Source organism: Lissotriton helveticus, chromosome 4_1 (assembly GCF_964261635.1).
Source record: "Lissotriton helveticus chromosome 4_1, aLisHel1.1, whole genome shotgun sequence".
Lineage (NCBI taxonomy): Eukaryota > Metazoa > Chordata > Amphibia > Caudata > Salamandridae > Lissotriton > Lissotriton helveticus.
Window position 1 is genome coordinate 268,853,896 of NC_136063.1, and position 21,728 is coordinate 268,875,623.

The 21,728-nt window shown below is 45.2% G+C and overlaps 1 protein-coding gene across 3 annotated transcripts in view; it reads left to right on the plus strand.

Annotated features, from left to right (window-relative positions):
- Nucleotides 1–21,728, plus strand: part of ASAP1 (ArfGAP with SH3 domain, ankyrin repeat and PH domain 1) — a 2,040,747-nt gene that overhangs the window by 659,370 nt on the left and 1,359,649 nt on the right. For all 3 annotated transcript variants that reach the window (XM_078686749.1, XM_078686753.1, XM_078686750.1), the window contains one exon: nucleotides 902–1,031. In XM_078686749.1, the coding sequence (XP_078542875.1) occupies nucleotides 902–1,031 (130 nt within the window). The remainder of the gene's footprint in view (nucleotides 1–901; nucleotides 1,032–21,728) is intronic.

The following is a 21,728-nucleotide window of genomic DNA, read 5'->3' on the forward strand; positions in this document are numbered from 1 at the left end:
GATCGGGTCCCAGGGATCTTCAAAACTTATTTTAACATGTAGTAGAGTACTGTTTGGGAAAAAGCATTTACCCATTCGGAGGCCCTTAATGGTGCTTATTACTTCTCTCTATGTGATGGGATCATCAACATACTTCACACAGCCGGCAGGTACTACCTGGATGAGGTGTGTATTTGCATGTAGGCATGCATGCGTGAGGGAAGACACTGGTTCATCATTGTAAATATCCTGATAAAAATCGCTCAAGGCAGTTGATATCGTACTGTCTTCTAGCAGCACTCCCTTAACTTCTTACACTCTTACCCCATTCATGTTTTGCTTTCAGTAGGATACGAGGATACTGCACGTCTTGCTACAAGAAGAGTAATATTTCTAAAGTTCTAATGTGAGCAAATTCCACTTCAAGGTCTAGGGTGCATACCTGTGAACAGTGTGTCCGTATTTTCAACAATTTTTTATTCATCACGATTCACTTGTGTTCATATTTCTGGCTATCCCTACTCTCAGCCTTTACACATTTCAGATGGGCTGCCACCAATATACAGAAATCCCTAAGAACTGCATTGAACATATCCTAGAGCCTGCATGACCGTATCCGCCATATAATTGCTAATCCTGTTTTCAGTCTCTTTGCGAATGACCAGGTCATGCAGGATGTACTCCTTAAGTCTCAATGTAGTGTCATGGCAAGGTGAACACTGACTCTGGTGGCGAGAAGTCCTGTGAATTTCTGAAAGATTTTGTGTTGCTGCAACGTGCTAGTTTTGTTAAGTCAGTATTATCTTTTAACACCAGAGATTTGTTTTGTTAATGTCAAGCTTAAATAACTGTGTTCTGTCCAACTTGTGACCATTTCAGTTCTTTTTGTTTAAGCAAATATTTTCTACTTTAAATATTTCAGTACAAAAATAGAAAAAGAAAAAAGAGAGCATGCAAAACAACATGGAATGATACGCACAGAAATAACAGGAGCGGAGATTGCAGAAGAGATGGAGAAAGAAAGGAGGTTGTTTCAACTCCAGATGTGTGAAGTAAGAAATCAATAAAAAAGGGGTTTCTTTATTCCTGCATTACTTCTCACCCCACTGATATAAATTGGAGTTGGGTAGTGGTAATGATGATATTGGCAGCATTCCTATCGTAAGCTCTTAAAGTCAGTGCCAGTGATAAAGGTGCTGCCATCATGCATAGTTTTTTTGCTCTCCAAGCCATTCCAGTTTGGACCCAGCCATATGCAAATCAGTCTATACCATTGGTGGTTCAGCACTCAAAGAAAGGTATTGCAGAGTACACTTGCTGTATGCATAAGTTCTTGTATAGAATATATAACACCAATAATCATGACAATTTGTTGCTGAATCACAAAAAATCCATATAGAGAAGATTTCTTCTTTCAGTGAGTCTTTATTCGTCTTAATCTTCTAAAAACCACATCAGCGAACAATATCCAGTGCGTTTCGTCCAACAAGGACTTCTTCAGGGCTCGAAATAGTACATCAACGTTACTATTGGTCTAAGTTCGACATTATTTTTTCACGAGCATTTCCACTTGTCAAGTATTAAATATTGGAGTACATGTGCTCCTCCATAGGACCAAGGGTGGTGTACGCTTCATAAATTGTCATTGATTATTGGTGCTATATATTCTATACAAGAACTTATGCATAAAGCAAGTGTACTCTGCAATACCTTTTTTTGACTCCTGAACCACCAATTTTATAGTTTGTTTTGGAAAATGTTTTTCATTTAGGAGAATAGAAGGGTTGTACACTACCAATAACATATCTACATTCCTAATATTTTGTCCACAAGTATGAGACTGTAGTTCCGTAACCCTGGTTTCGTGTTGTATATATGCAAATCAGTCTTGACACTGGTCAGTCCAGCCTGAACTCGCAGGCCCTCCCTGGTTGGGATACAAGCATCCTAGGACTGATTTCAGGGGTTCACCCCCATTTCAGACAGGATAGTCTGAATCTAGTGACATTGTGAGCACAGGACCTACGTCTGAGCATACCAATCCCACTCGGGGTGACAAATACAAAAAGAGCAATTGATGGATGGATGCTGAACAATATCAGACACTCACCCCCAGTCCGAGATCTGGGTCTAACTTCATTCGATAAAGATGCTTATTTGTGTGTATACTGTATTTTATCCATTTTGATTAAAAAAACCAAACACTTTTTTTGTTAAACCGTTAATTTTCTGTTTTTCAGTTTCACAGTATTAAAATAAATCAAACCGTGCAAGTTTTCTGATACATGTACCCCACAGTGCAAAAAATATATCTATTTTTGCCAAGCAAGTGGTTAGTCTAGAATTTCTTTTCCAGCACATTCATCGAGGTAACTTCTGCAAAGAATTAATTTATTTTCTTGAAAGAAGTGTTCCTTCCCAAAAGACCCATTATGAAGTGAAAAGCATGGAAAATAAAACCAACATTTCGATACTTTATATGCTTCCGTTCATCTCAAATAAAACATAATGAATTATAATCTAGAAGGTCCGCATCATCCAGTCTGTTCCGGCAGTGGCATCAGAATTCCATAAGACCTTTAAATATTTACTCTCAAAATGGTATTGAAAATGTGAAAAAATGCTGAATAAATTGAGTTTCAAGATATAAAACTTGAGGATATCTACAAGAGTGTTTGGGTGCCCCTATAATTCAGCCTTGCAGCAGTTGCAATGCCATACCCACACCAAGTGCCACAGCACATGTTCCTGCTCAAAACAGAGAGATTCTCTGAACACATATACTCTTGTTTTCGGCCATTGATATTTTTCCAGAATGATTTTTCGGTTTCCAGTTAAGAGGTTTCTTCCTTACCATTTTTTTCCCTTCATATTCTTTAGTCTTTTTTTGATTGAACATGACTCAGTTGTTCAAAATTTGTTCAGGGTATTTTTAGGGATCTCAGCACAGAGGACTTCTAGTTTCTTGTTGCTTGAAATTATGGCAGTTGCTTGCAATGTAAAGGCATTACGTTTCAGAACTTTGAGACAGGCAAAATCTCATATGACCCTGCTACCCACGGATAACTTAACAAGAAAATAAGTTTAAACCTGATAAAAGCCATGTTCTTGCCATTTTGTTCTTGTGTTTAATTAAGTAGCATTAGCAGCGTAACAGTAATAGCTGAAATGGCAGCTATGCCTGGAAGAGGGGAAGACATGATCTACTTGTAAGAAACAAAGGGATGCCTTCCATCTCTTGCTTTTGGCTATAACTCCTCCGGTAACCAATCCCTCCTCCACACTGCCACTCTTAGCTGCCAACCAAAATCGCTCTAGTGACTTCATCATGGTCCATAAGTCTGACACCTTAAATCTTAGAAAACAATCCCACCCTCACATGCACCCTGATTTCTCAAATATGATTCATTGTTAATATCCTTCAGTGGTTCTCCTGCCTTTCTAACAAACATCAGTTTGTTCACATGGGTACCACCAGGTCATAAAAGATGTCTATCACCTCTGGAGCCCCCCTGGTTCCATACTGTCTCCTGTCATCTTCAGCCATTACATGGAGCTTTTGTGGCGCTCTACTCACAGATAAGTGTCAGGAGTCACCAAAATGATGATGTCCCACAACTCTACTTGAAAGTCTCCTCTTCACTTCACACACTGCTTGCACATCATCCCGACCTGGATGTCCAATGCCTACCTGAAGCTCAATCCAGCCAAGACCGAATTCCTCTATTTACCAAGAACAAGCAGGCTACAATACAGACCTATATTAAGAAAAAGTCCCTATATTTCCAAACCTGGAAAGAAATATACAATGCAAAGCCTTCAAAACTCACAAACCCGTTATTGCCATAAACACATTTCTAATAAACCACAGTAGAGAAATATGATCAAAAAACAAATTAAAATGATATTTGAAAAAGTGTACAATTTATTCAATGTTAAAAACAGTACTTTCGTACACAATTAAAGTGCCATTAGAAACAGGTAAAATTGTGTCAATACACATGAAGAACAGTTAAAAAGAGCAAAGTTGTCGACGCAGCGTTTCGGTTTGGTTATAACACCTTCATCAGGACAAGGTTCTGATTAAAAAGAAACATACAATTAGATACATATAATGTTTTCTTTTTTGTACAATACTTATTCACACGGTATACAGTTTTAACACTAGGTTCTGTATTGGACAAGACACAATCATATAAGGCACAATTTTTATGTATTTATACATTTAAACATATGGTTAACAGGTTTGGGTTTTGAGGCAAAAAACAATATCACTACAAGATCTCTTTGTTGGAATCTATTACTCCACAATTAGGCATTACTGTACTTAATTCTGCAAACCTTATAAAGAAATGAAATTCTTTCAGCCTCAGTTAATCAATTTGAGGTCTTCTGCTTGTATTTGGTTAGCGTCACCTTCTAGTAGATAGGCTCGGTTAGTTAGATGTCTGGGTAATTCTACATCATAACCATTCCTTTGTTTAAAAATAAATTGGATCGCAAATTAATTTCTTTACTTCACCATTATGATTTTAATTTAAATTTAAATTTTAATTTAACTCCTTGCATACTGGTGGACTTTCGTTACCTTTCAGTATGTGATGCCTTTGTTGTCTTGTAGAGGTCAAAGGAGCCACCGTTTTGAAGTAATTCGGAGCTGTTACTTCAATAGCGAAAGAAGAGAAAAGAAAAGAAGTTTTCACTATTTACTACTTTACCCTCATGTGGCTCAGTCTCGCTAAAGGACAGAAACTGCACTCACCCTCGTGTTTGGAAGAAAAAATCGAGCCGCAGCTTATGACTGGATACTTTTGACAATCGCGCTGTTTGATAGGCGCTTCTAAATGTTGTGTCGTCCTCCTTCAATTTGTATCGGACGCCTTGATTTTATAAAATTCTCCGATTCTACAATAAAAATCAATGATTTGCGCTTAATTATTGTCACATCATAAGGGCTATTTAGTTCCTTTCACTACTCGTATTCCTATACTGTTTATCCCACTATCTCTATTTCTTTACAAAACCCATTAATGGATCGGAGAATTTTATAAAATCCAGGCGTCTGATACAAATTGAAGGGTATGCTCAGACGTGAGTCCCTTGCTCACTTTGCCACTGGATTCAAGCAAGCCCGGCTGAAGACGGCTGTAATGCCAGAAACCGGTCCTGGGAAGCTTGGTTCTGGTCCAGGGAAGACATGGCTTGGCAGTTCGGGCTGGACTGTTCCCATGAGGCACAGGGTCAGACTGATTTGCATATGGCCATGTCTGAACTGGGGTGGCGAGTGAGCTAAAGAACGGTGATAGATTAAACCCAGATCTTTTGACTGGGTGTGAGTGTTTGATTGATTAAGATGCTCCGTCCATCACCACCCCCTTTTGTACCGCATGTCTCATCAAGGGCATGAAAAAAGTGATCACATCAACCCCATCCTGATGGAATTCCATTGGCTCTCCTTGCCGACCCACACCATCTTCAAATCCAGCTCTGTCATTTACAAAGCAGTCTCATAGAGCACCTCCACTTATTTTTCAAACAGGCTCACCATCTCTAGCAGTCTTGTGTCACACCCACAGCCGGGACAGTCAGTCTGCAGACAATGAAGTGTAAAAATTAAAATAAGACAGAAAGCCTTTCCCATCTATGAACCTAATATGTGAAACAATATCCCCATATCCGTTAGGATCGCCCCAAGTTTGCTCCCGTTTAGGAAATAGTTGAAGCTTTAACTTTTTAAATTAAGCTACATCAGAATGTATTAACCTTCTGAAACCCAACTTCCTCTCCTGTTACTCGTTGACTTTGTGCTTGTCTTTGACCTGGTACAGTATTCCGTTGCCTTTTGCCTAGAGTCTTGCTATAGAAATACCATATATGTAAATAAAAGAAAACATGAAGGGCCACATATACATAGGTTTTATTTTGCGAGTTCCTAATAGCGCATTTTTCTGATTTTCTATCAGGATATTGCAAACACCAATGTACAAATTTGTCCACATTTAAAGATTCCTAATGTGGTTGCAATTGACATATCTCATTAATATTCATGAGGTTGGTCGTAATTTGTGATCTATTGGGAATCGCTAAAAACACTAAATGGTGGCCTGCTGGGGACAGCAGACCACCATGTCTTAGTTTGCTTTTAAATAAAGCAAAGTAGTTTTTTTGTAATGCAGCCTGTTTCCTTTAAAGAAAAATGAGATCACTGCCTGCTATTAAAAAATGTTTTTGCAACCATTCACAAAGGGGAAAGGGTCCCTTTAGCGACTGGGTAACAACCTATTTGAAATAGGCGGTAAAATCTGAATGTCTTGCGACCAGCAAAAAGGTTTGCACATATGGCCTCTAGTACCTACTCTATCATTGCTGGTCTGATCGTCATTGACAGCGCCCTAGAGCAAGTTATCAGCACCAAGATCTAAATTGACACTGAGATACTCTACTCTGAGATGTTAAGACTTGGGGCATTTTTTTCATAATCTACCAGCAGGTTAACTTCAAAGAGACTTTCAGTGCCTTGAATCCCAAATCTCGCACATTTAGTCATCCACACCTACCCCGGGAGCCCTCAAACCCGAAGATATTGGGTATCTTTTGGAAACGACAAATTGGTATGTGCTTCTCTTTTTGTTGATGATTCATAGCACTATCTAACTATCCAACTCTTAATAGCTGACTCCAGGACGCAGACTAATGTACCACCTTGTCATGTGTCCAACTGGCAGCTTGGCTTCTAAGATCTTAGAGCTCAGGAGAATGTAAAGTGTTGTCTCTGTCCTCTTCAGGTTCAGCTAATGTACAACCTATTGAAATGGATAGGATATTTCTATTTAACTACTGGCATTGCTACACCACAGGTGTTGCCTTAATTACTTCTAGAGTATAAAACATATTGTGTATCACAACTAGGATTTAGTTTTTCCCTGCCGACTGGAGAACACTTCCTAAGAGGACGGCTTAGCAAGTTTCCCCTAGTTAAGCCTACAACAGTGACCTATGAGATAAATGAGATGTTTTCCGTTTTCATATCAGCTCGCTTTGAAGCTAGGCATATTGCGTACATGAAATACCTCGCATGAAATTATAATTTCTGTCATGGAAAACATCTGCTGAGAAAGGTGAATATGCTGCACATTTCTTGTCTGTATGTAAATTAAAGTTTAATTGTAACAAAGTGATTTGAAGAATGTACTCCTGATACTCATGTGTGCACCATGAACTGCACTCAGAATGTTGAAATGTATTTAAATGACTACATTGATGGAAAAAGTTTTTGGATTCCCCATCCCAGGCTTTCATTGTCTGTGCAATGTAGTGTCAGGCAGTAACCAAGTGTGCAGTTATTTGATGGTTGGTAGACTACATAAAACGAGATACGCATACTGTCAGTTAGCAGTTTTCCTGCTGTGTACATTCTCAAGAGGAAAATCCACACTTTGGTAGCTAGTCCCTCATTATTTGTGCAAATTGGCAACATTTCTTGACTGTTGCAAAGTGCACGCTCATTAAAGATGGACGGTTGTGACTAATTGATTTAGATGATACAAGGAATTGAGTAGTTACAAGAGGCATCACTACTCCTACACTGGCATTAGGCTAGCTCAATGTGAAGAATAGCTGCATCATTCCTTGCTGCTTGCCGTCAAATACTGGCCTAACTCTGACATTTCCACCATAGACTTGAACATTATTGTCATCAAGGACACCTGCAGCACTGATGCATGGATTTCCAAATCAAGACACTTGATGTTGAGACATTCTCCGTCAAGAAATGTATTGATTGATTGAGGAGGTTCTACTTACATGTGTCGTGCCTAGCGCACTCTGTTACCGGCCTCGCCCCCGGATGGAAGTGAAGTAGCATACAGGGCGAACAAGGACAATTTGGATATGGCGCGCTCTTCCCTGAGATGAGAAGCATTTTTATCTGAAAGAAACACGTTAGTGTTAGATTCCTTACCTTAGAATATCCCCAGGCATCAGACTGGATCCGGAAAGTTTTGGTCAGCAGTACCCATGCGCGTCGCTAGGCGTCATCTGCGGCTCCACGTCCGTCATCGGCGTCGTGATAGCCGGGATGACGCCGTCGGAGTACTTAGATGCCGCCCTCGCGCGCTGACGTCAGTCCTTCTTTTTTCCGCGCCAGCAAGCGCAGATCCGGGAAGAGCAGTATTTCAGTCAATTTCTGACTAACTTTTTGGATCACTTTTGATCTCTTCTCGAGTCGATCTTCGACTCGCGGTACCGGTAGGGATGCCTGGGTTTAAGCCTTGCGAGGACTGTCACCGCTTGATGTCGGTGACCGACCCCCACCGCCTGTGTCTTTATTGTCTCGGCGCTGACCACGATGACAAGTCGTGCCCCAACTGCCGGGCCTTGACCTCAAAGGCTAGACGGGAGCGGTCCCATAAGCGACTCGAGCTCTGGCAGTCGAGGAGGAATTCGAGGGACTGGTCGCGGAGCCGCAGTCATCACCGCTCGATGAGTCAACACCACTCGTCGGGTTCCAAGTCCTCAGGTAAGTCGAGGCACTCGAAAAAGAAGTCGAAGAGGCGTCATCGCTCTTCTGACTTTCCCCGACACTCGCGCGACGCGGCTGGGTGTTCGGGCAACACCGCCCACGCGGCTCCGCCGGAGCTGCAATCGCCGCGTCCAGCTCCACACCCAGCGGTCCCTGGGCTGCACGCTACGCTGGAGGAGATACGTGACTTCCTCGTAGCCATGAGGACTCACTTCCCTCCGTCGGACCGTGTTGAGGCGCCTTCGCGCCCCGTGGTTCCGTCTGGGAGTCCTAGCGGGCCGGCGGCTTCGGCCCCGGCGCCGTCGGGTGCTTCGGCCCCGGCGCCGTCGGGTGCATCGGCCCTGACGTCGACTTCGGCCCGACGCCGCAGGATCCAGGCCCGGATCCGGGTCGTCGCCAGTCGACCTCATGACTCCTCCGCTGGCACCGACCCCAATGGTGTCGCCCACGACGCCCTCCCCGGACGACGTCGTCCCCAGTCCCAGCCCCGCTCTTTGTGGGAGCGGTCCCGAAAGTTGCTGGAAGTCTGGCAGTTGGCTCCACACAGCTCGAGGTCCCGGTCCCAAGGGAACGGTCGCAGAGCCGTCTCCATCAGTCCACCTCCGCAGCATCCACTGGAAAGCCTTCCTAGATGGTATTTCAGGCCCATCAAATGCCAGTGGGTGGCAGAATTCGCCATCATCTCCCCCACTGACACAACATCACCTCGGACAAGTGGGTGCTGCAAATTGTCCGAAGGGGCTACTCCCTCCCCCTCGAGACCACCCCACCAGCCATTCCACCTCAGTACCATCGCATGTCGGGGGATCACTTGACACTTCTCCAGCAGGAATTCACGGCCCTTGGCCAAGGGGGCCATCGAGCGTGTTCCGACGCTAGAAGTAGGTTGTGGTTACTACTCTCACTACATTCTGGTTCCAAAGAAGGACAAGGGCCTGCATCCTATCTTGGACCTTCGGAACGCCAATCGCTTCCTCTGGAAGGAAGAGTTCAAGATGCTCACACTTGCTCAGGTCTTGTCTGCCCTAGACCCGCAAGACTGGATGGTAGCGTTGGACTTGCAGGACTCTTATTTTCATATCCCTGTCCTGCCGGCCCATCGGCGTTACCTGCGGTTCACGGTAGGCCACAAGCACTTTCAGTTCACTGTGCTCTGCTTTGGCCTTCCCAGTGCCCCTCGGGTGTTCACGAAGGTGATGGCGGTGGATGCAGCTCATCTGCGCAGATCGGGGGTTTCAGTATCGCCCTATCTCGACGACTGGTTGTTAAAGGCGGGCTCGCCCCAGCAGTCGTCTCCCACCTCCAGACTACGGCCGACATCCTGCATTTGCTGGGGTTTTCCATCAACATGCCGAAGTCTGACCGGATTCCCTCACAGAAGCTTCTATTCATCGGAGCTGTTCTGGACTCGGTCCAGTTTCGGGGTTATCCTCCCGAACAGCGAGTCCGGGATATTCAGGCTATGATTCCAATCCTTCAGCCTCTAACACGGGTTTCGGTCAGGATGACCCTCCGGCTACTGGGTCTGATGGCCTCCAGCATCCTGCTAGTGGATCATGCCAGATGGCATATGCGGGCTCTGCAGTGGGACCTGAAGTTCCAATGGCCACAGCATGAGGGCAATCCGTCCAATCACGTCCAGATCTCGGAGGGCACTACATGACAATTGCAGTGGTGGCTCACCTATCAGGATTGGGTCAATGGCAGATCCCTCTCCCTTCCCCAACCAAAATTCACAGTTGTGACGGACGCTTCCATTCTGGGATGGGACGGCCACATGGGGGAGGTGGAGATCAGAGGCCTCCGGTCTCTTGCGGAATCCCGGCTCCATATCAACCTTCTGGAGCTTTCGAGCGATCCGATTTGCACTGAGGGCATTCCTTCCCTCTGTAGTGGGGAGAGTAGTGCAGGTGTTAACGGACAACACCGCCACCATGTGGTATTGCAACAAACAGGGCGGGTGGGGTTGTGGACCCTATGTCAAGAGGCTTTGCGCCTCTGGACATGGCTGGAACACCAGGGCATATCCCTGGTGGTTCAACACCTGGCAGGTTCTCTGAAGGCCAGGGCGGACAAACTCAGTCGTCGGTGCATGATAGATCACGAATGGCGTCTGCACTTGGACGTGGTGCAAGGTCTCTTTCGGCAGTGGGGAGAGCCTTGCTTTGTGTGGATTAGTCACAGTCCGACAACTGTCTTTTAATACTGCTTTTTTAGGTGAGGCCCTAGACAATATACTGAAAACAAAATCCCAACTAAAATGATGCTACTAGATGCCGAAAAGGCTTTTGACCTTGTGGGCTGGGAAAGTCTATTTTATATACTGGCTGAACTTGTATTCTCCTCTGAGCTGATTGCCGTAATCTCTAAATTCTATGAGGGGGCTACGGCTTAAATAATTGAAAATGCCAATAAAGTTGGCAATTGCAGAGTTGTTAGAGGGACGAGGCAGAGCTGTCTTCCATCTCCTCTACTATCTGTGTGCTTTATAGAACCCCTTGTCATGGCTCAATTAGCAGTTTAACATCTCCAATGTAGGATATGACAAATGTCAAGCTCTATGCTGATGATATTGCCCTCTTTTTAAAACCTAACATTGAAGTCCAAAATCAAATATTTAGTATATTTCAAAAATTTCAATCTATCGGGGATACAGAATAAATACATCTAACATAGAGAATTGCACTGCAATTGACCATCTGACTTTTAATTAGTGGAATTGAGTCCATTGGTCAGTACTCCGCCCATGAGGTACTTAGGCATCTATGTTACGGAGAATATTAATGATCTTTATGCCTTAAACTGTATCCCTCTTTATAATAAGATAAAAGACAAACTGATAAAATGAAAAGATCTTCATATATCAACAATAGGTTGGGTAGCCATAATCTGCATGATGATTTTACCATTATGCAACTTTCTGTTTTTAGCTATTCCAAATGTGGTCCAAATGAAATTTTTTAAAGATGTGCAAGGCCTGTTTTCTACTTTTATTTGGGCAAATAAGGTTTCTAGACTCACTCTGGATGCACTTCCTGTTGCAGAAGCGGGACTAGCTCTTCCTGACCTCCGAGAATACTACTTTGCGAATTTTGCCCATACCATGTACATAACAATGAAGGTATTAAATATTAACAGATATGATAATTTATTTACTGATCTAATCCACAAAGAATATTTAATCAAGGATCTTTTGCGTTTAAAAAAAATTCCCCAAAAAGTCAGAAACAAAACTCTACAATGGAGTATTAAGTGACAAAAACAGCTTTTTAGTCATTATGCGATCCCCAATATTAACAGAGAAACTTTGCTCTCTGATAAATATAGTGGCCAAGATCCATTGCTTGATCTGGAGGTTACAGCTAAACGGAGAAGTCAGGGCTTTACAAAAATAGGGGACTTTCTAATTGGGGATTGGACATCCTGGACTGAAATAGAGCTGTGTATTGAACATAGTAAAATAACTCTTCAATGTTCCTTTATCAGGGTTAGACATTTTCTCCAGGAACCTAATATTATACATATTAATGAATTAGTTGGGCAACTGTTAGACCCTAAACACCGTAAATCGATCAGTGGCTGGGCCTCCCTTTTTCGATTTCGACCGGAGGTAATGTGTAGCAGAAAGCACAGAGAAAATGGGAAACTCATAAAGGGCTACAGATCTCTACCATGGCATGGAATCAGATCAAGAAGTTTACTGGTTCTTTATTGAAAGCGGCCAATCTAAAACAAATGCAATGTTACTCTAAGTGGCTTCTTTATCGAACACCAGACTTTTTGCATAAAATAATGTCAGACCTAGAACTAGGGGCTCCCTAACTGCACTACCATAACCAGAATGCACTCCCAGAGATAGAGAGTGGTGTGCTGCCCCATACTGCCTCGGGACAGATCAGGTGGTACTGATGGGAGGTTCTTAAGCCTCCAAAAGTAACATGGCGGCGCTTGGCTTTCCTAATCCTACCCTCCTCTTCCTTGTTGGATTCCCTTTTCCTAGTCGAGCTACGATCTTCCCTTACGCGAAGCCCGCCTGCTGGATCCTACTTTTGCAAGAAGTCTAAGCGCTTACGGGCGCTGTCCTGTGCATCGAGTAAAGCTTCGTGGAAGAAGCTTTCTAGTTTTGGACTCGGACATTAGTTTGGCTTGTTACCTTTCTCCAGTGCCATGGTGGATTACCTCTCAGGAGGTGCCGCGGTGTTTCTTTTTGCGTCCCCGTGTCTCTTATCTAAACGGGTCGACGTGTCTTTTCCTTTTGGGGATTTTTTATAAAACTTTATTGGGACAACAGAAGCAACTTCAGGAGCGTCGTGGAGACACTGCAGTTCCCGGTTTGCTAAACGCGAGGACGCGGTTAACTGGGGTTTGTCTATTTTCCTCTTTTTTTGCAGCAACACAATACTCTGTTAATTTAATATGACCCGACACCGTTTTCTTTGAACGTCATGGTCACGTGTTCACTTTCTTCAAGTCCCTTTGTGTCACACGCGAGTCCGCGTTAAACTATTGTTTCTCTTGTGAAAGGCGCATGTCTTTGCTTGCTCCTATGTGAGAATACCTACTCCTAATTGTGGTGGATCGTATCCTGGATGGTGTTTGTTTTTAGGAGCTGGGCATTTACTTATTATTTGAGAGGAATTCTCTGAACCGTATTTCCTGCACCTTTATTTTCAAGAGCCCAAGAACCTATCTTGTAATACCTTGTCTTGGAACCCTCCGCAATCTAGTCACAGGTAAGTGTGGGACAGCACACACTTAAAATCATGTTGTATCAGAGAGTTGAGGTTGCTAGTACATATAGTCTGTATTAAGCATTATTGTTCTGTTCTTTTCCCAATGCAGCTGTTCTCACCCTTCCTGCTTGGAACATTCCTTCAGCTGACTGACTGCAGACCTTGGTCTCTTCATTTTCTGGGGTTGCTCCCCCTCCCTGATGTGTTATTTAGTGGCACAGTGAGGGTGGCATCTTTGGGAAAAGTAGAGGCAGTGGCTTCGCTCCCGGGGCTATTGGACTTCTGCCTGGAACCTTTCAAGAGCCCGACAAATAAATCCTCAAATTTCTGCAAACTGTTTCCTAGTAATATAGAGGGAAAAGGGAAGTGGACACATCATCTGGGAGTGTTCAAAGTTAAATAGATTTTAGGGAAAGATTAATCAGTACTGCGTTAACATATTGAAAGCTCCATGGGCACTAGATAACCAAACAGTGGTGTTAGGGTACTCTCCCGACTTAACAGCTACCCCATTGCAAAAAGAACCAGATTTATATTTTGGTTCTGGTAGCCCGGTCGCTGATTCTTCAAAGGTGGCGGTCTAATGATATCCCAACTTTTAAACAGCTACTATGCAAACACGTTAGAATTAAGGAATGCAAAATAAAATATGCTCTAAGATTATGCTCATGTAAGACGTTTATGACTTTATGGGAATATATGTGTTAAGAGACAGTAGGTACTCTGTGTGCTGCAGGGTTGGATACACAACAATCATGATTTTAGAATTATGTTACATGATTTTTGCTCTGAAATTTTGCTCCTTTTACTGTATATGGTGTTTACATTTTTAATCATGTGGAAATGTATGTTGTAATAATTTAATATTGTACTAAACATTGATGAACAATTCCTAAATAAAAATATTTAAAAAAAATAAATGTATTGCTATTGAACCACTTGACTGGGTTCCTTGCAGTCTTCAGAAAAATTGATGTAGAAAGGGGTAGCCTTCAAGTGAATTTACTCCTCCTCTGTAACTTCTCATATGAACCTGATTACTATAATCTTAATTTCTCCAGATGATCCTGAGTAGACTCTGCTGAAGCCTCTACCCTCAATACCTAAATTCTGCCATAAGCTTTGCTTGTACCGAAAATGCCAGCAGATAAGTCTAGCTTCGGCTATTTCTGCCACACCAATTCTGCCACCTTCAGACCTGTCAATGTCCCTAGTTAAGAGAAAGAGCTATTTTTTGCTCTAACATCCCCTTAAGGCTATTTTTCCTGACTTCTGTCATACATTCTTACCAGTGGATATTTCCAGCTGCCAAGAGATATTGTTGAGAGAAGAGGTGAAGTTGAATATTCCTGGGGAGATACTGCAGTACAAGGCTCAATCAAGGTCTGTACTATTTCTTGTGCCTGCATTTGTACGTTTGCAAACAAAGACTTCCCTGTCTAGTACCAGTGTTTTTAAGGCCCAAACCCAGGCAAACTTCATAATAAGATTGGCTGCCAGGAAGCACCTTCACCACTGCAGCTCAGCAGAGGGCAGCGAGAAAGGGAAGAAATGCCTCGTGTGGATCCAGTTGCCATTCTCCTGCCTTGCAGTGGCTGTTACTATCAGCCGCCCGGTGGTGCAGGACATTCTTGGGTTGGGAGACCTGCAGGGAGACCCTGCACCACTACTGCTGAGACACCTTGGGGAACTTCTGGCTATTAGGGCCCTCCCCCCGCATTCAGAGAGAGGACTCAGAAGTGAGCTTCGGGGCCCCCCCCGCCATGGACATCGGTGAGTGAGGGGAGGTAACTGGGGACCGACTCTTGGGACACCTGGGAACGGCATGGGGGTTGGCCGCCCTGTAGACTGTTGGGCCACCCCCTCCCATTTCAAGATAGCCCATTGGGTCTATATTGACCAAAGGTTTCACTTGTGGTCTACGTCGTTGGCAGAGCGGTGGCTTGTCTGGCCCCCTGCGTGGCCCTGGCTGCTACCCCATCCTCCCTGTACCTGCCCCATATTGATCACACGCTCATGCTGGCGGGACCACCGGAGTGGGCTGTTTATTTGTGACATTCTGGTGGCCACTTGTGTGTCAGCAACATTTTGTGAGGAGAGTTGTGGCCATGGGAGGGTGCCACCATGCCTGCCACTGTTTTGCCCACACAACCCCATCAGTGAGAATCCTGTTTTATATAACCCCTAGCCTCTGTGCTTTGTCTTCTGCCGGTCGCCTGTGGACCGGCTGATTGTGAAAGGCATGTCTCTGCCTCTCCTACTACTGTGAAGATAGTCGCCTGGCTGCGCCCTCGTTGTGGGATGGGCCCCCACCATGTCCTCGACTTGGACCACGAAGGACCGCTCCCTTAAGGATATGCTCACAGGGCCCATCTGGGGGTGACATGGGGGATAAGACAGCTACACCAGCAAAAAGCCATCACAATGATTTGTATAATGCAGATGGCCCTGTGACTAACTCATTCCTTGAAGCTCTTTTTGCATTGCTTTGGGAAGACCTATAAGCAGTCAAACGGGATCTCTTGGCAGACCTACAGGAAGTGCGCAGAGACCTGAAGGAGGTTGGTGACAGTGTGTTGGCCCCAAAGTAGCAAGGTTCAGCGCGGGATGAAGTAATAGAATGGATGTGATCTGCAGGCTCATGCTGCAGATCTAGAAAATCGCTCCAAGTGAAACAATATTTGCATTAAAGTTGTTCCTACCCAAGCTGAAGGTACTGACCTGACCTGAAGGAGTACGTTGAAGTACTGTTCCGACAAGTCCCGTGCCCCCTGGTTTAATGAGACCCTGAGAGGAATGAAGCAAAGCCTTCGCCAAGATGCGAGTAGATGACACAAAGCTTACGACCCAGCTGAGCTGGTAGCTTATAAAATATCACTCGCCTCCTACAAAAAATCCATCATGACCAGGAAAGCTGAATATTATGAGGCAAGAATTATAGACGTGGTAAATAAACAGGAAGAGACTTTCAGAATACTGAAAGAATTCAGCCAAAATCGGAATCAAAATCTACAATCTCACCCGTACACTGCAATACACTTCAAACTTACTTTCTCCAAAAAATCAGGGATATTCTTGTTGAGATCAATAACACTCCGGCCATCTAAGGTTCCCTGGTGCAGCCTCAGGTCCCCTCGCATATTTGCAAGTAGCTCACCAACATTCCTAACTTGGAGTCAGCCTCTTTAAACTCATTAATGAACCGTATTAAATCAGGTTTACCTGCAGACCCATGTCCCCGAGTATTTTCCAAATGGCCTTACCCGGGCTGGAAAGTCAGATCCTTGCGTTACTGAATCACTCCCTGGAGACTGGCTACCTACCGTCTAACTTGAAGGAGGCCAGAGTTACTCCCCTGTTAAAGAAACCAGGTGCAGACGCCGCAAATCCTAAGAATTATAGGCATATTTCCCAGCTGCCGTTCTTAGCAAAAGTCGTGGAACAAAATGCTCTTAAGACGCTCTCGACCTTCTTGGAGGAACACGAGCTAGTCCAAGTCTGACAGCCAGGGTTTAGAGCCCATCACAGCACTGAGCTGGTGATGCTGTCTGTTCTCGATGGAAAAAAATACCAAGCGCCCTGATCCTATTAGATCTATCAGCGGTGTTTGATACGGTTAGCCATAAACAACTGTTGGCCCGTATCACGAACTTGGGAATACACGAGCGGGCACACCAGTGGCTGGAATCATTCCTGTCGGCTGGTCCCAAAGGGTTCAATTGGGAGAGCAGGTATCGGACAGGGGCGTTCTCACCTGCAGCGTCCCCCAGGACTCTGCTTTGCCCCCACTTCTTTTCAATATATATCTGCAGCATTTGGTGGCGGCCCTGGCTCACATGGACTGCCAAATCTTTAACTACGCAGATGATACTCAACTCATCCTCCGGATCGACAATTCCACACATACTCAAGAGCTGGTGCAAAACATTCTCAGATTTATAGTAAACTGGATGACAACTAATTCATTAAAAATTAACCCAGACAAAACAGAAGTCCTTGTCATCCCTACAAAAAATAACCCCTGGATTAACCTTTTCTGGCCCCAAGAGATGGGCGATACACCCACCCCAGTATCCTTTGTGAAAAGCCTCGGCCTAATAATGGACTGTGAGCTCCCCATGGCCAACCAAGTTAATTTAGAGGGGTGGTACCTGTAAAGGGATCATGAGAAAACTGCGGAAACTGGTCCCTATCCTCTCAATGACATCATAACAGACGATTGTGTCAGCTACAATTATCTCCAGACTTGACTATGGGAATGCCCTGTACATCGGCCTCCCCCAGAAATGAATTCACAAGCTGCACGTGATACTGAAAGATGCCGCCAGGCTGATATTTAGGCTTCCCAGGAGCTCTCACGCCACCCCTTTACTGTGTAAGTTGCACTGGCTCCCCATTAAGCAGAGAGTGAATTTCAAGGGTCTCTGCATTGCCCATTAAGCAATTTATGGTAATGCCCCAGCCTACATCAAAGATCACCTTGAGAATTCCGTTCCGGGTCGTACACTGTTGTCATTACAAGCCTGTCGCCTGACCACTCCACGCTGCAACACTGTATCCAAAGGGGGTAGAGCATTCTCGGGCTTACTCCCACAACTTTGGAACCAGCTGCCTGACCACCTTCGGAAGGGACCTGCACTCCTCCCCTTCAGAAAACATCTCAAAACTGTCCTATTCAGGGAGGCCTTAGGTACTGCTTAAACTATCCCTTCCTTGTAAAGCTGTTATGTTACTACCAACTGGCCTCGGGCCTCTCTCTCTAAAGCGCTTAGAGACCTGCCGGTGATTTGGCGCTGTACAAAAATTAATGTTCGAGGCATGTGGGCTGCTGAATTCATATCTGTGCACAGATCGCCGCCTAGTGTTGGGTCCGGATGATTGCACTTTGTTGTCTTGGAAGAGTCTTCGAAGTATCACGCGATAGGTGACTCCTCCCCTGGACTACAGTGCGCATGGGCATCTTCTCCATCCTCAGATTGTTTTTTTCCGCCATTGGGTTCGGTTGCTAACTCCAAAACTCCAACTTCGGAATCGAAAACAAAACTTTCTAAAGGCCAAAAGGCCTTCGACTTCGACGGTATTGTTCTCGTTCGGTACCTCTCTACTCGATCCAGCTTTCCATCTCGAATCGTCGTCGACGCGGGCCGTTGGGCCTTTTCGACGCCACGTGAGCCGACCGTCGATGGAAAGAAGCACTTTTAAAAGGTGCCCACAATGCCACTCCAAGTTCCCACATACTGACAAACACTCAGTATGCAACAAGAGCCTTTCCCCAGACCATAGGGAAGAAACTGCCCAGCCTGCGCCCAGTTTCGGTCGAAGAAAACCATACGGATCTGACGGGCCGCTAGGCAAGAGATGCAGCGACAGGCACCGGAACCGGACAACATCTTCGATGATGACCAGGAACTACCGGACGCTCAAGACTTGGACCTAGAGATCGTCACCGTCGAGGACTACTCGGACTCCGATGACGAGATCCCACCGGGGCAAATCGTGAGTACACTGCCCCCGACACCAATCAGCCCCTTACCAAAGGCTGCGGTCGAGGCATCGCCAAAAGGCCTTAGCCGAGATCATAAAAAAGTTTCACCTGCCCTGCCATCCGGCTTGGCTCCGAAACCGAAAACTTCAGAGACCCCAGGGCCCAGTACCATCGCCCCGAAGTAGGTTCCAGAGCCAAAAAAGGTTGTCGACCCGAAGGGCGTCGAACCGAAAAAGGCCGTACAGCCAAAAGGCGTCGAGCCAAAAAAGACTGTCGACCACAAGAAGGCCGCTCAGCCAAAAACCGTCGACCCCGAAGAGGTAGTCGACCCGAAGAAGGGCACGCAGCCTAAGGGCGCCGAACCGAAGAAGGTCGCCGACCCGAACAAGCCTACTGGTCCAAAATCCGTCGACCCGGCAAAGGTCGCCGACAAAAAGGGGACCGTACCGAAGCCCGTAGCACGGCCGGAAAAACCTGTCGAGCCAAACATAAGTGCTCCGAAGACACCAGCCGATCCGAAAAAGAACGTCGACTCGGGAAAGGACACTCATACAAAAAAGCCTACAGAGCACAGGAAACGCGTCGAACCGAAGGTTCCGGTCGACCCAAAAACACTCGTCGACCCGAAAAAAGGGCCCGAGCCGAAGAAAACTACCAAAACACCAAAAGTCGTCAAAAAAGAAAGTGTTACCGACCCAAAAAAGTCTAACACTCCACCCAGGACTGTAGAGGAAGAACTCTTCCACCCAGATCCATCCGACGACCAGGCAAAGATATACATTAATCCAGAGACTGGTAAAGTTACCATCCTGCACAGGAAGAAGAGGCCCTTGGACACTGGCTCTCATTCCCCTATTCCATTAAAGAGAAAGGACTTTGGGACTTCTCCCTCTAGACCCTTCAGCCCGTTTCAGCCTATCATGCCTACTACACCCTTTAATCCTTACATTCCTTACTCTCCTTCTCACCTCGGGGACAATGAGGGTAACACTGGGGATGAGCCACAGCCTCAATATGATTTCCCACAAGATCCTCAACCACAAGAGGAACCATGGGAGGAGCCAACAGACCCTTACAACACCCACCCCATCCCTGATGTACCCTCTTATCGTACTAAGCCGTCACCTACAGATGACACCATAGTCTTCAATCAACTCATAGACAGGGCAGCACAATTCCACAATGTAGATATGCATAATGACCCTGCTGAGGAAGACTTCTTATTTGACACCTTCCACACTTCAGAAAAAAGTGTTAGAACACTTCCCATGTTAAAGGGAGTTCTAAAACATGCACCTGACACAGCCAGGGCACTGGTAATCAACCCCAGAATAGAAAAGAAGTATAGGGGAGCTCCTGCAGACTCTACTTACATCAGGGTACAGTTACCACTAGACTCACTGGTAGTGGCTAATGCACGTAAACGGGCCAACTCCCAAACAACAGGGGAAGCACCTCCCCCTGATAAAGAGTCAAAAATACTGGAGGCATCAGGCAAAAGGGTAGCAGCACAAGCCTCCAATTCATGGAGAATTGCTAATACACAAGCCCTATTGGCTCGTTACGACAGGGCGCATTATGATCAACTCGAAACCCTAATGCAACACCTACCTGAGCCCTTTAAAGCACAAGCTGATGACCTCATACAAGAGGGAAAATTTATAACAAATGCCTCCACCAAATGCGCGCTTGACGCAGCGGACACCACAGCTAGGTCAATTAACACTAGCGTCTTATTACGCAGACATGCATTGCTGCGTATTTCCGGTTTTAAGAATGAGGTGCAGTCCACCATTCTTAACCAACCTGTCAATCAGGATTTTCTATTTGGCCCTGCTGTCGACACCATTTTGGACAAAATGGGGGCATTGCAATTTCAGCAACACAGAGGCTCCTTTCGGCGCTCCTCATACAGAGCAACTACACGAGGAAATACCTCGCAAACATCTGCCTCATACAAAAGTAACACACAAGGTTCCTTCAACAAAAACACAAACAAAGGAGGTTACAGGGGCAACAATAATAAGGGAAGAGGACATAGAGGCAATAACACCAGAGCCTCCACTACCACAAAACAGTGACTTCATTACGCTACCTCCAGACCACATAACACCGGTCGGAGGCAGACTCCAACAGTTCCTACCCGTCTGGCACACAATTACCACGGACAGGTGGGTGAGAGAAATTATCCAGTTTGGTTATTGCCTAGAACTGACTTATACACCACCAAACATACCACCCAGACATCGTCCTATGTCCACAGAACACATCACCCTGCTCCAACAAGAAGTCAAATGCATGCTGGAAAAGGGGGCCATAGAGCAAGTCCCTTTCCACCAGCAAGGAACAGGAGTATACTCCCTATACTTCCTTATTCCCAAGAAGGACGGTTCCCTCAGACCAATATTGGACCTCAGACCCCTAAATCAATATATACTATCGGAGCACTTCCATATGATCACACTACAGCAAGTGCTCCCGTTGCTACAAGAAGGAGATTTCCTAGCAACACTGGACCTCAAAGATGCATATTTTCACATACCCATCCATCCAGCCCCCAGAAAATATCTCAGGTTCACAATAGAAGGTCAACACTACCAATTCAAGGTTTTGCCCTTTGGGGTTACCGCGGCTCCAAGAGTGTTTACAAAATGCTTAGCGACCGTGGCAGCACATCTCAGAAGGCAACACATCCATGTGTACCCTTATCTGGACGATTGGCTAATACAAGCAAAATCGTACCAACAGTGTGCAGCACACACGTCTCAAACACTTCAGTTGCTACACAGCCTAGGGTTTTCAATCAACTACCCAAAATCGCATCTGCAACTATCCCACACACAGCAATACCTGGGAGCCACTATAAACACCTCAGTGGCAAAGGCATATCCAAACTCAGCAAGCATAGCCAGCATGCAGATACTCATCCGCAAATTCCTGCCACAACACTCTCTGCCAGCTCGAGTCTTTATGCAGCTCATAGGCATGATGGCCTCATGCATATTCATTG